General features: G+C 41.4%; 1 protein-coding gene across 1 annotated transcript; it reads left to right on the top strand.

The window, feature by feature from the left end:
- The first annotated feature begins 2,871 nt into the window (after positions 1 to 2,871).
- Positions 2,872 to 14,759, top strand: Mettl3 (methyltransferase like 3). Its single transcript, XM_028788497.1, has 11 exons — positions 2,872 to 3,085; positions 8,768 to 8,985; positions 9,064 to 9,468; positions 10,679 to 10,854; positions 11,413 to 11,629; positions 11,826 to 12,013; positions 12,523 to 12,561; positions 12,721 to 12,829; positions 12,917 to 12,982; positions 13,311 to 13,423; positions 14,508 to 14,759. The coding sequence occupies exons 1-11, from the start codon at positions 2,986 to 2,988 to the stop codon at positions 14,617 to 14,619; spliced, it is 1,743 nt and encodes a 580-aa protein (XP_028644330.1). The 5' UTR covers positions 2,872 to 2,985; the 3' UTR covers positions 14,620 to 14,759.
- Positions 14,760 to 14,961: the final 202 nt, after the last annotated feature.

Genomic DNA, 14,961 nt, shown 5'->3' with positions numbered 1-14,961 from the left:
ATTTTTTTCCCATTCAGCTTATGTTGGAAGGGAAGTGACTTTCATTCCTTTAACCTCCTTCATCCCCACTAGACATAGATAATCCCGTTTTCCTCACTACATCAGACTGGCCTGCTAGTTAGGTGTCAGCTCTCATTATGGTACCAGCTGTCAGTGAGGGTTCATTGACACTAAGCCTGCCTCCCCACACCCTTTCAGGGCCCCTTTCTATCTTCTTTTCAATCTTTTCCTGATTTACTTCTCTTGCTTTTGTGTTTCTTTCTCTCCACTGCTAACTCATCTTTCTGAGTGCCTTTGATTTCCTCTTTCTTGCTTGGACCCCATCCTTGCCTTCGCTTTCCTCTAGATCTTTTTGGATGGTGAGTTAGTGTTAACCTGCTACTATGGGTATATGTAAATGCAGCTTGCAAAACATTTACTTTACAGAAACTAAGCAGAGAAGTCCAAGCTGGAGGGATAAATGTGTGGATGGGAAGAGAATGGATTTCTCACTCATTCATTTGTTTCTGAGCGTTCTCCCGTCCATGGCAACTCCCCTGGCCTCAATCCTTGAAGGCAGTGAACTCACTCAAGAGCAGATCCCAAAAACCTTTAATATGATCTAATCTGGCATGAATTGGTTCATTTCACCAGCAGAGAAATAGCTTATGGGAAGAATAAAAGTATATACATCCCATATACGAATATGAAGAATCGAAGTCATTGGTCCAACTGTGGACCCAACTGCCACAGCACAGGAGACAAAGCTGAGTGTGAGGAGTGCAATGTCATCTGCTCATAGCTGGGTGTACACTCTGTTTTGCTTTGCTGCCCTAGAGATCGCTGGCATTGTGCATACTATACACATACTCTGCCACTTAGCTATTCCCCACCACAGCCATTTATTTATTTATTTTATGTACATGAGTAAACCATTGCTGTCTTCAGACACACCAGAAGAGGGCATCGGATCACATTACAGATGGTTGTGAGCCACCATGTGGTTGCTGGGAATTGAACTCAGGAACTCTGGAAGAACAGTCAGTGCTTTTAACTGCTGAGCCATCTCTCCTTAACTTTTCATTATTTAGGGAATATTTTATTAGTTTTTGTAATCAAACTACTGCACATAAGAACTTACATGTTTAATAGTCTGTTGCCTCTGCACAAGTCGAAAACAATAGTTTAATCTTTCTAGGAAAATATGCTCATTAATTTTTATACAATTGCACACTGACAACTTAACCTGGTACACTGATACTTTTACCAAAATTGACAGATTGACAGGACAGCTAAAGCTCAAAAGTTCAAATCATTGCCAGGTGTGGTGGCACACACCTTTAATCTTAGCACTTGGGTGGCAGGTGGATCTCTGTGAGTCTGACGCCAATCTGGGCTACATATCTCAAAACAACAAATACATATATACTGGATAGCTCAGTAGTAGAGCACTTAGCCAGCATGCACAGGGCCAGCGCATACAGTACTACAATGCCTGACCTCTAGCACCATACACAACATAAATACTTTATGTAAAGATATTTAATTATAATTTATATTTCACAGGTTCTACATTTAAGGACTTTAAAAGAGCAGTGATCTCTGAGCTGAGGATGTATCTTAGTGGTAGAGAGATCCAATAATTCAATCCCCAGGATCATGAACACAAAAAAGTGATTTTATCAATGGAATCCAGATTTGTGAATGATTAACTTTAGCAGTGCTATCATCCCAATAATAGAAATATTTTACTTTAGTTCTTGTTTCTGGCTAGGTTTGCTAGTCAGGCAGGGAGATCTACCAGTCTCTGCTTTCCAACACTGAGATTACAACTGCCTAATCATGGGCTGGAGAGATGGCTCAGTGGTAAAGAGCACTATTTATTATTATTGACTTGAACTTGGATTCAAACCCCAGCACCAACATTACAGATTACAACTTTAATTCCAGTTCACGAGGATGACTCCCTCTTCTGGTCTCTAAAGGGAATTGTGTGTGTGTGTGTGTGTGTGTGTGTGTGTGTGGTGTATAGATATGCAAGTATTCAAACACAAAATCTTTTTCAAAATTAAGCTAAAACAATGTCTGCCATCACACACAGCTTTGCCTTAAATTTCTGTGGGTTCTGGGAATCTCAGAATCTCATGCTTACACAGCAAATACTTTACTGAGCTACGCCCCCATTTCTGACACATTTTTTTAAAAAAGAACAATTTATTATACATATTAGTACATTGTAGCGTGTCTTCAGACACACCAGAAGAGGGCATAAGGGATCCAATTACAGATTAGTCACCATGTGGTTGCTGGGAATTGAACTCAGGACCTCTGGAAGAGCAGTGCTCATAACTGCCGAGCCATCTCTCCAGTTCCTTCTGCACATTTTTTAAGAATGCTCTCTCACGCTGAAAAAGACGGTTCTCTAAGATATTTGTCTTAAAATATGCTCGAATTCCCAGAATTCAGAATATTGAGGTAGGAGGATTGTGAGTTAGAGACTGGGCAGAGCCACATAGTGAAACTCCATTCTCCTTTCATACACATAAAAAGAAAAACCGATATTTAACTTCGAAAATTTGGGGTCTGAAGGGCAGAAGAAATCTGTGATACAGTGCTTGCTAGCATGTGCAAGGACCAGAGTATACAATCAACCAGATTAACAGTCTGTTCACCCCATCCCGCTCATCTATTCCTCCACGCATACACCCATGCGTCAAACACTCATACTTGTATTAGTCCTGCTATTTTAATGTGTGATCACTAACAACTTAAGGAATCAACATGGCCGCTCTGCCAGCTACTAACATGGCAAACACGGCCTCAGCGCTCCCGGAAGCACGAGAGAGAGAGAGAGAACTGCCGTGAGGATTACGTCCGGTTGGTTCGCCAAACGGAAGTGGCTTTTCATCTTGGCTCTTTATCCGGCTGGCTTTCTGGCGTCCGCGTGAGAATTAGATGTATCGTCGTTCTAGGTTAGGGAGGTGTTAGTCCGCGCTGGGAACTAGGATGTCGGACACGTGGAGCTCTATCCAGGCCCATAAGAAACAGCTGGACTCGCTCCGTGAGAGACTGCAGCGGCGGCGGAAGCAGGACTCTGGGCACTTGGGTGAGGTGCGGGGTGGTCGGGGCGGGCCTGGGCGGGGCGAGAGACTCCAGGAGAGAAAGACAGCTCCGGGCTCTGCGCCCTTTCCGGAGCAACCCTTTATTGGACTCCTCGACTGTTGGTTAGCCTATCTTTCCGGAGTAGCTGAAACGCATGCCCACCCGCGGGAAAGCTTGTAATGCCTCCTCCCGGGCGTCTGTTTTTGAAGCGTAACACCACACCAATATGGAGCCCCACTCCTCTCCTTGTGTCCTAAGAGAACATTGCGTTTGTGAAGCCTTTCAGTACCCTATTCCAAGAGGCAGCAAAACCCTTTTTCTTGGTTCTGTGTCTGTTTTCCTTAGTTGTAACGTTTGCTTTGTCATTGTCTTTTCTTTCCCATTGTGGGCGGGGAGCATGGGTTGCTTCTGTATATTCCCCAGTTTAGCAGCCACAACAAGGTCCTCACTAGGTGGTGCTGAATGAGTAGTGCAAGTGTTGACAAACGTAGCAATAATCCGAAAGCACTTGGTTTTAGTCTTTAAACATTTCCCCCTCTCCCTGTGTGACAAAGTTAGAAAACGTGAAGGCACTTCAAAAGATTGTTGAGTACTACCCTAAAAACCCTCTCTCGCCCAAGTTCAATTATTTAAGGTAAATCAGTTGCAAAGCTCTGTGAGAATACCGAATCCATACCACATGTGTGGCTAATGTGTCAATGCGTATCAGTATTCACAACTCCCATTAGCAGACCTTGGCGAAATTAAGTTCCTGTGCTCATTTTCTGGATCTGGATGCTCTGGGAAGATTATCGCCATAATTAGTAAACTTTTATTGCATATCTACACTATTCATGAGTTTCGACAAAAAGAAGACACGGCTCTTACCTTAAAGGAGCTTAAAATCTAGGTGAGACTCAAAGAAAATTAGAAGAAAAAGCCGAGAGAAAACCCGCCATGGTGGCTCATGCTTTAATCCCAGTACTTTGGAGGCATAGACAAGGGAGTTTCTATGAGTTTGAGGCCAGCCTGCTATACATAGTGAGTTGTGAGTTCCAGGACAGCTAGGACTACATAGAGAGATCCTGTCTCAAACAACAAAAAAATCAAAGCCAAAAAAAAAAAAAAGTCATAGCTACAGTATCATATATGTAAGATGCTAAATGAACGGGTCCACGATCAGTACAATGACTGAGGAACAGAAACAGGGTATCCTCAGTGGGGCCATCCTACTGGAGTTGCCAGTTAAATTTAACCGTGATTTTTTTTAAATTGAATTATTTATTTTATTCATATGAGTACACTGTAATTGTCTTCAGACACACCAGAAGAGGGCATCTGATCCCATTACAGATAGTTGTGAACCACCATGTGGTTGCTGGGAATTGAACTCAGGATGTCTGGAAGAGCAGTCAGTGCTCTTAACCGCTGAACCATCTTTCCAGCCCTTGGCCTTGATTTTTAAATTGCATTAGCCAATACTAGATTTATCAGATTACATAATTTAAAAAAAGATAATAGAGCATTATGGAACACAAAGTGCAAAATAGGAAAAGCCAAAAGTTAGAAACTAAGATTTGGAGAGTTGTTTTTTTTTTTCTCACCATACAGACTAACATCTCTGCCTGGTAAGTATGGTTTTCTTTTTTTTTTTTTTTTTCTTTTTTTCTTTTTTTCTTTTTTTTTTTTCTTTTTTGGTTTTTTGAGACAGGGTTTCTCTGTGTAGCCCTGGCTGTCCTGGAACTCACTCTGTAGACCAGGCTGGCTTCGAACTCAGAAATCCCCTGCCTCTGCCTCCCAAGTGCTGGGATTAAAGGCATGCGCCACCACTGCCCGGCAAGTATGCTTTTCTTATACATAACCCCTGTTTATGTTTTATGTGTATGGATTATGGGTATTTTGTCTGCATGTATGTCTGTGATGTCTGGCACCACACACCTGGTGCCCTTGGGGGCCAGAAAAAAGTATCCTTGGACCTCACAACTCCCTGAAACTGGAGTTTTAGAAGGCTGTTAGCCACCATGCAAGTACTAGGAATCTATAGAAGTACAACAAGTACAGTCAGTGCTCCTAACTGCTTAACCATTTCTCCAGCTTCTGTTTCTTTTTGTTTATCAATTTTAGGTAGAAAACATAATTACATATCTATCACCGACAAATGACTAAATTGGCTTTTAATCTATTTATCAAAGTCTCTAGTTTAGGGGCTGCAGGGAGATAGTGCCGCAGGTAAGAGCACTTCCTGCACAAGCATGAGGATCTCAACGATGTCTCTCAAGAGTTCAACTTTCCAGCATGGAGATCTCCCAGTGCTGTCGGCAGCAGAGACGAGGGCCAGGGGAGCTCACTGGCTACCAGCTTAGCTGTACAAAGTCAATAAAGGACTTGCCCTGTCTCAAGCAAATAAGGTAGTAATAGAGCCTGCCACTTGCAACACACATACACAAATGAGGAAACAAAAAAAAAAACCTTTTAGTACAATATTGAGTGTTCCTGGAAAATCATGCTTTATGTAAAAAATATGTTGAAAATTGTAGGTCTGGTTGGGTCTAGTAGCATACACCTGTAATCTTGCACGTAGACAAGAGAATTTTGACTTCAGGGTCCTCCTCAGGGATATTGACAGCCTGTGTACTAGAAAAGAACTTGCCTCAAAACCAAAAAGGTGAGCGGTGGTGGTGCATGCCTTTAATCTGTCTTTAATCCAGAACTCTGGAAACAGAAGCAGGCAGATCTTTGTGAGTTTGAAGCCAGCATGGTGTACATAATGAGTTCCAGGATAGCCAGAACTACAAAGAAAGACCCTGTCTTAAACATAAAAGGAATGAAGAGAAATAACATTTTAATCACAAAAATATAATAGGCACAGGTGTCAGATTGCTTGTTGTTGAGTTGATAGATTCTATTTTGTTTGAAGTAAACCTAATAGCAAGAAGTTTGTTTAAACATATGTGGTATTAGGTATCATTGAATATTTATGTAAAATACCAGTTTTAACTATATTTGTGTCTTGAAAAGTAATACATGTTTCCACACAGAATTTTGGCTAGATTACATTTAAAAGGATGCTTCTGAAGCTTTAATAAGAAGTTTGAAATCATAAAAAAATACTCAAGAATTTAATATGTATTTACTTACATTTGTTTTGATCATGGACAGCTTTCCCAAAGTCTACTCACTATATTGGCTTAGACAAAAACCCCTACAAAATTGATGTATAAAAAGAATTGCCATGCCAGGTGGTAGTAGCACACACATAAATCTTAGTTTGCATTCAGGAGGCAGAGTTCAAGGCCAGCCTGGTCTACAGAGAGAGTTCTAGGATGGCTAGGGCTACACAGAGAAACCTTGTCTTAAAAAACAAAACAACAACAATAAAATAGAATTGCCTGGAAAGGCCTTGAGTCTTGATTAGCAAAATAAACATTTGTAGGGAATAGGATTGTATTACACAGTGCTTGGCCCACATTTGTTTGTTTGTTATGTATATAAGTGTTTTGCCTTCATGTAATTATGTGTACCACTTGTGTGCCCAGTATCCTTCAAAGCCAGGAGAGGTCTTTGGATCCCGTGGAACTGGATTTACAAATAGTTGTGAGCCACCATATATGTTCTGGGAACCAAACCCCAAGTTCTCTGTAAGAACAGCAAGCGCTTGTAACCATTGAACCCCTCTCTTCAGCCCTGGGCACATACATAGTTTGAGTATAAATGGAGAAATGGTTAATACATGACTTGACTTAAAAACATTTCAAAATCTACCTAACAAGCCAGGCATGGCATTACATGTCTATAACTCTAGCAGAAGGTTAGAAAATTTTAGGTTAGCATGGGCTAAGTAGATACTGTCTCAGACAAACAAGGCCAGGTATGATAGTTCATACCTGTAATCTCAGTACTTGGGAGGCCAAGGCAGCAGATTTTGAGGATACCCTAGGCTACATAGTAGTTTCCAGACCAGCCTGGACTAAATAGTAAAACCCTATAAAAAATTAGACATCTCCATGATAAAGTAGTGATATACTTTGATTTAAAACTGCATTAAAATAGTTGTGGTGGTGTATGCCTTCAATTCCAGCACTTGGGAGGCAGAGGCAGGCAGATCTTTGGACTACATAGTTCCAAGACAACCAGAGCTACAAAAACAAACATACAAAAAAACCTTATCTAAATTTTATAGTCCCTATCAAAAATCCCCCCCACCTTTTAGGGGAGGGGATTTACTGGTATTGTATCTAGGGTTTTTACATACTGAGCAAGCAGACTACCACTTAGGTATATGCTAGCCCTTAATTATTTTTATTTATATATCTAATTGGTTTTTATTGATTGATTGGATCTAGAGTTTTTACATGTGAGCAAGTAGCCTACCACTGAGCTATAGGCTAGCTCTTAATTATTTTTTTTTATTTATATCTCTAACTGGCTTTTGCTATTTATTTGTTGATAGACAATGTCTCACCATGTGACTCTAGCTAGTCTGGAACTTGCTATGTACACCAAGCTGGCCTCAAACTTGGAACTATCTTCCTTCCTCTGCTTGAATACTTAAAGCAGAGGATTAAAGGCAATGTGGCACTATGCCCAGCTGCCTTTTTAAATTTATATTTTGAGAAAGGTTTGCTAAACTGTCTAGACTTAGGCACGAACTACTCTGTAGCCCAAAGCTTCTGTGATTCTTCCTGCCTTAGCCTCCCAAGAAGTTAGGCTTACAGGCCTGGCTTGTACAACTTACATATTACCCCCTTTGGCATACTTTGAGTCAAGAAAATGCTTTAACATTTAAGTTTGTTGATAGAATCTGAATTCCTATTTGAATAGCTGTGTTTCCTTGTTACAGTGGCTTTTATCATTGTGGATATTTGCTTATTGAAAGTGATTTTTGATACTTCAAACAAATTTATAATTTCAATAAGAAAGCTCAGGATTTGTTCCTAGTATTATGATTGTTTTAGTTCAGTTATTAGACGTGTAGAATGTCTGAATCCCGAGAGCCTAGTGACCACAAGCACAGTCCTGCTAAGTGCAAGTATTTCTCTTACATTGTTGTAAGTATGGTATATAGTAATTATTACTTACATTTCTTATATACTTTTAGCTAAGGCAGTTAGTATTCTAAGCCATCCAAACCTTTAATGTGCTTCTGTGACCTTTTCATGTGTACAGCTGGTGGAGTAATAGCACATAGGGGAAATACGCTGGAACCACCATTTGTTGATCAGGCCTTTAGCCAAATATTCCAAGGGCCTGATGTTTGTAAGTATAAAACATATTCTCCATGGCCAATGGCCATGTTTCATTAAAAATTCAAAATCCATCCCTGGAAAACATAATCAGATCCCAGTTTTGATTATTGAAAATACTCATTTTTTTTTAGTTTTAAGTTAAAGTATGGATTTATTGTATCATTTGAGAGAAGGAAAAGGTGGCAGAGACCTGTAAATGAATCATGCTACTTTACTTCCTTTGAAGCAGTGAGGGCAGAGAATCAGGAAAAGATTGCTACCTCAACCTAGAAACGGTTTTTCTAAGTAAAGTCCAGGATTATTTTGACAAAACAGCAAATGCTAACGCGTGAGTGAGTGGTGATCTAGTGCTAATGCTGGGAGTGCAGGATGCGTGTGCAAGGAATGCTGGAGAGTGAGCCTCAAAGGATGGAGAGAGACAGCCAGAGTCTCACCTTTTCGCTTTATTTTCTTACTTTTAGATTTAAGGAATCCAGAAGCAGCACTGTCCCCACCCTTCCGTAGTGACAGCCCAGTGCCTACTGCCCCTACCTCCAGTGGCCCTAAGCCCAGCACAACGTCTGGAGTCCCTGAATTAGCTACAGACCCTGAGTTAGAGAAGAAGTTGCTACACCACCTCTCAGATCTGGCCTTAACCTTGCCAACTGATGCTGTATCCATCCGTCTGGCCATCTCCACGGTAATAACCTGATAAAATTGGAATTTATTACACATTTGCTTTTGTTCATGGTGTCCTATGATCTTCTCCTTTCTTTAGCCAGATGCCCCTGCCACTCAAGATGGGGTAGAAAGCCTTCTCCAGAAATTTGCCGCCCAGGAATTGATTGAGGTGAAGCGAGGCCTCCTACAAGATGATGCGCACCCCACTCTCGTGACTTATGCCGACCACTCCAAGCTGTCTGCCATGATGGGGGCTGTGGCAGAAAAGAAAGGCCTTGGAGAGGTAGCAGGGACTATCACAGGGCAGAAACGGCGTCCAGAACAGGACTTGACTACCGTGGCTACCTTTGCCAGCTCTTTAGCATCTGGTCTGGCCTCTTCAACATCAGAACCAGCTAAGGAGCCGGCTAAGAAATCAAGGAAGCATGCTGCCTCAGATGTTGATCTGGAGATAGAAAGTCTTTTGAACCAACAGTCTACTAAAGAACAGCAGAGCAAGAAGGTAGGAATCATATGAAAAATGCTCACATTCCTCAATTATAGTTCTGATTGGTTACTGTTTCCACAAGGAATATTTCTTAGAATTCAGACATAGAGCAGTGGTTCTCAAGCAGGATGATTTTCCTCTACCATCACCTCTACCCCACATGTGGTGTCTGGGTCCAATGTTGTCACAGTATGGTAGAGTGCTGTTGGCACTGGATAGATAGAGGATCTGGAAGGTAGGGGGGAAAACTTTTGCTAAACATGCTACAATGTATAGTAGGACGCCTCCTGCACCTCCTTCCCCAAATAAAATTGTGGGTTTTTTTTGTTTGTTTGTTTGTTTTTTTTTTTGTTTTTTCGAGACAGGGTTTCTCTGTGTAGCCCTGGTTATCCTGGAATTCACTCTATAGACCAGGCTGGCCTCGAACTCAGAAATCTGCCTGCCTCTGCCTCCCAAATGCTGGGATTAAAGGCATGCCCCACCACTGTCCGGCAAAAACTGTCTAGTCTTAAAATATCAATAATTTCAATAATCCTCAAAAGAGGATTCAGAGAAAACAGAAATTCAAATAAATACTCATTTGGACCAAGTTATGGAAATTGATGAAATTATCAATACACTGGTTCTGATTTGTACTACATTGAATTCTCTCTCTCTCTCTCTCTCTTTTTTTTTTTTTTTTGAGACAGGGTTTCTCTGTGTAGCCCTGGCTGTCCTGGAACTCACTCTGTAGACCAGGCTGGCCTCAAACTCAGAAATCCGCCTGCCTCTGCCTCCCAAGTGCTGGGATTAAAGGCATGTGCCACCACTGCCCAGCATGAATTCTCTTTTGTTCCCAACTTTTAGTTTAGTTTTAAAAAGTTAGTTTGGTCTTTGATGATGGTAACCAGTGTTCTCCTTTACAAAATTATCGAATAAACTTAGCTAAACAATAGAATATTAGCACTGTGCCTTTTTTAGTTACCCTATCAAGACAAATGAGCTTTTCTGAGAAGTTACACTCTTTTAGGGAGGTAAGATCAACTTACTGCTTAGCTGTAGAGACCAGGCTCTTTGCATTTGAGTTCCATTCTAAATGCTGTGAGGAGACTGAACCCATTACAGCTCCTCCTCCATTGCTCATTCGACTATCACTCATCAGACGTTAACAGGAGGAGACTCATGGAGGCAGTTCAAGGGCTGATTGATCTACAAACCCTTAAGACCAAGGCTACTTCTGTCACAGGTCAGTCAGGAGATCCTAGAGCTGTTAAATACCACAACAGCCAAGGAACAGTCCATTGTTGAAAAGTTCCGCTCTCGAGGTCGGGCCCAGGTGCAAGAATTTTGTGACTATGGGACCAAGGAAGAGTGCATGAAAGCCAGTGATGCTGACCGGCCTTGTCGCAAGCTGCACTTCAGGTCTCTTGGGAGGGAATGAGGTGGGGAGGGTTTTCCAGAAGTAGTCATTCCTTTGCAGCATATTCTTCCTGTCTTTGGAGTGGCTACTGTATGAGAAGGAATACAGGCTCACTTCCAAGTAAAAGGAAGATTTTCTAGTCAAGCATCTGGGTTTCTGAGTAACAATGAAAGTCTGGAAGGTAGACCTAGGAGAAATCAGGAGCCTGGGCTCAGGGCCAGTGTTTTACTCTGAAGTAATGAGCCAAGGTCCTTTCTAGACTATATTCTTTCCTCTAGTAAGAGAAGAAAGTCTATAATCTGTTGTTTTTGAGATAAGTTTTCATAGCTCAGGCTGGGCATGCTAAGGATGACCTCACTTTCAGGCTCTAGTTATCAGTGCTGGGATCACAGGCCTAAGCCACTGCCCACAGATCAAGTCTTTATTCAAGAAGAACTAAAGTTCTTTAGTTTAACAATACAGAAAACTGGGGTGAAGAAGAAATTTTTCATTTGAATTGTATGATCTACTTCTGAAGTACCATCTTGATTCTGATTCCTTTTTTTTTTTTATTTTCCCAGGCGAATTATCAATAAGCACACTGATGAGTCTTTAGGTGACTGCTCTTTCCTTAACACATGTTTCCACATGGATACCTGCAAATATGTTCACTATGAAATTGATGCTTGTATGGATTCTGAGAGTCCTGGCAGCAAGGAGCATATGCCAAGCCAGGAGCTTGCTCTTACACAGAGTGTTGGGGGTGACTCCAGTGCAGATCGACTCTTTCCACCTCAGGTACCTACATGTCCAGACAAGCCTGGGAAAACCTATTTTAAGCTATATACTTAAACTGAGTGGGTTATCCATACATATAGAAAAATAGGGAGTATCTAGCAATTTTGCTTACTGATGGGAGAATAGGATAGGAATGGTTGCGTTAGAGGGTGAATCTGTGAAAGAAGGAAAGATGACCAAATACTACCTCATGCAGTGGATCTGTTGTGATATCCGCTACCTGGACGTCAGTATCTTGGGCAAATTTGCAGTGGTGATGGCTGACCCACCTTGGGATATTCACATGGAACTACCGTATGGAACGTTAACAGATGATGAGATGCGCAGGCTCAATATACCAGTACTACAAGATGACGGCTTTCTTTTCCTCTGGGTCACAGGCAGGTAATATAATCCAGATATGTAGGTATGGGTAAATCAGCAGAGTGAAAACTGGGTAAAATCCTGGGTTTCTTAGGCATTCAATTAAATGTGTCACTGACTTAGGATGTCTGCCCCTTCCATGCAGTTTGATGTTTATAGCACTAATACTTGGTATTCTTGATTTTAGAAAAATAAGGTCTTTCAGATTAGATGCTGTTTTGTCTTTTCATTCTACTCAGTTGCTCCAATGGTGTTTTCCATGTAAATGCTTCTGATATTTTTTTTTTAATTTTATTTATTTATTATATGTAAGTACACTGTAGTTGTCTTCAGACACCCCACAAGAGGGCATCAGATATCATTACAGATGGTTGTTAGCCACCATGTGGTTGCTGGGATTTGAACTCATGACCTCTGGAAGAGCAGTCAGTGCTCTTAACCACTGAGCCATCTCACCAGCCCCTGATATTTATAATACGTGCAATATTTTGAAGGGAAAAATATGAAGATTAACCCTTCCATCTTTTTAGGGCCATGGAATTGGGCAGAGAATGCCTGAACCTCTGGGGGTAAGTAGAAACTGTTGCCTTTTTTGAGGGGAATGTAACTTGAACTGTAAGAGATGCATGGTCCCTTCTCTCAGTGTTCCTGCCAGTCTTTGCCTGTGCCTAGCTCTGTGCCTCAGCTGTGAAGCTGGTTAGAGCTCAAGTTCTCTTGTTACGCTCCAGTTACGAACGGGTGGATGAAATCATCTGGGTGAAGACGAATCAACTGCAGCGCATCATTAGGACAGGCCGGACAGGTCACTGGTTGAACCATGGGAAGGAGCACTGCCTGGTTAGTAACAGTAGTAGTGGGAACTGCTTCAAAGACTGGAAGCTGTGGTTTCATAAAGTAACAGTGTTCTTTCTCTGTGATGAGCAGGTTGGTGTCAAAGGAAATCCCCAAGGCTTCAACCAGGGTCTGGACTGTGATGTGATTGTAGCTGAGGTATGTATTCCCTGTGCATCTAAAGCTTTCAGGTTTTCAGTACAACTACTTTTGCTAGATAGACTCTCCAGTTTATTTTTCTCATTTGGATAACACAGGCTAGGCTAGAATTACAGTCTTGAGTAACTTTTTAAAAGTTTATTTCATGTGCATCAGTATTTTGCCTGCATGTATGTCTTTATGAGGGTGTCATGAGCTGCTGTATAGGTGCTGGGAATTGAACCTGGGTCCTCTGGAAGAGCAACTAGTGCTCATAACTGTTGAGCCATTTCTCTATATATTGAGCAATCTTGAATAGTTTAAAGTAGCTTGAGTTTTTATTTTCTAGGTTCGTTCCACTAGTCACAAACCAGATGAAATATATGGCATGATCGAGAGATTGTCCCCTGGCACGCGCAAGATTGAGTTATTTGGACGACCACACAATGTGCAGCCCAACTGGTAACATTACTAGGGAATAGGCTAGTGCTTCTCCCTCTATGGCCAAAGACAGAAGTCACTGAGTTGTATAATTTCTAGTAGTCTACAAATGGACTTTAAAGAACTCAGATGGTGCTGGGCAGTGGTGGTGCACACCTTTAATCCCGGCACTTGGGAGGCAGAGGCAGGCGGATCTCTGAGTTTGAGGCCAGCCTGGTCTACAGAGTGAGTTCCAGGACAGCCAGGGCTACACAGAGAAACCCTGTCCAAAAAAAAAAAGGGAAAAAAAAAAAAAAGAACTCAGATGGCTTATGTGTAAATCATTTTACTGGAATCCACAACATTCATTAGAACCCAAAGGGCTGTTCTTAAAGTTATAACTGCCCAAGGATCTTCATCTATTCTATGGGGTATATTAAATTTGCCCCCTAGTGGCTACTAAGTATTTATTTAATCTGTCAATTTTAATGTTTGACTCCAATGGCTGGCATTTTAACTATCCAAGGATTATTCACTAGCAATGACTGAATGAAATAGGCCTGGCTACCATCAATTAATTACTAATCCTTAGATATACAGATCCAGTTGGATCTGAGGGCATGAGACTGAAGCAGAAGGACTGCAAGCTTAAGGTCTACCTACAGTACAGAATGAATCTAATTTAGTTAGATGTCTCAAGAGGGGCGGGGGCTCAATGTTAAGAGCATATATGTAAGACGCATAGGTTCAACCTCTAGGACCACCACCACTACCAAAGAAATTAAAAAGAAAAATCCAGCCAGGCTTTGTAACTGTACCAGTTCCTATGTATTGACATTGCCATATTATTTGCAATCTTTTAAAAAATTGACACTGGCTGGGCATAGTGGAGCACACCAGCACTTGGGAGGCAGAGGCAGGTAGATCTCTGTGAGTTCAAGGTTAGCCTGGTCTACATGGAGAGTTCCAGGACAGCCTGGAATACATAGTGAGACCCTGAGACCTGAAGAGACAAAATCTGACATGGCCTTTTGGTGACGGGGGTATCACCAGAAAGAAGAATATTTTAACGTTATTAAGCCTTTACAGGATTTGTGGTTTGCCTCTTCTTTCCCCCTTGTTTCAGGATTACTCTTGGAAACCAACTGGATGGGATACACCTACTAGACCCAGATGTGGTTGCCCGGTTTAAGCAAAGGTATCCGGATGGTATCATCTCTAAACCTAAGAATTTATAGAAGTACTTCCTTATAAAGCTGAGCATTCAGAGCCAGGGCTCTGTAAGCCACAACTTAAGAGCAGTGTTTATGCAATAGCATCCCCCACCCTGTATATATAAATAAAAGTTTGTATTATAATTGCAATTCTTGAAGTGAAATTCTGGCTTTCCACTTAGTGTGTGTCCTTGTGCGACCCTTTTCTTAGGATGATTCATTATAAGTAAAAGTGATGTTAGCTACCTATACTTCATTAGTTTTGAGTGTTCAAACCAGATATATGGAATAGCATTAGCATGTTGTTATAAAACAGACTACACAGGTTCACAGGGCTTAGCAATTAGTATACCATAAACAGGGTTA

This window comes from Grammomys surdaster, unplaced genomic scaffold, assembly GCF_004785775.1.
Source record: "Grammomys surdaster isolate TR1022 unplaced genomic scaffold, NIH_TR_1.0 125750, whole genome shotgun sequence".
NCBI classification, from domain to species: domain Eukaryota; kingdom Metazoa; phylum Chordata; class Mammalia; order Rodentia; family Muridae; genus Grammomys; species Grammomys surdaster.
Note: the sequence above shows the minus strand (reverse complement) of the source record. Positions and strands in the feature narration are given on the sequence as shown.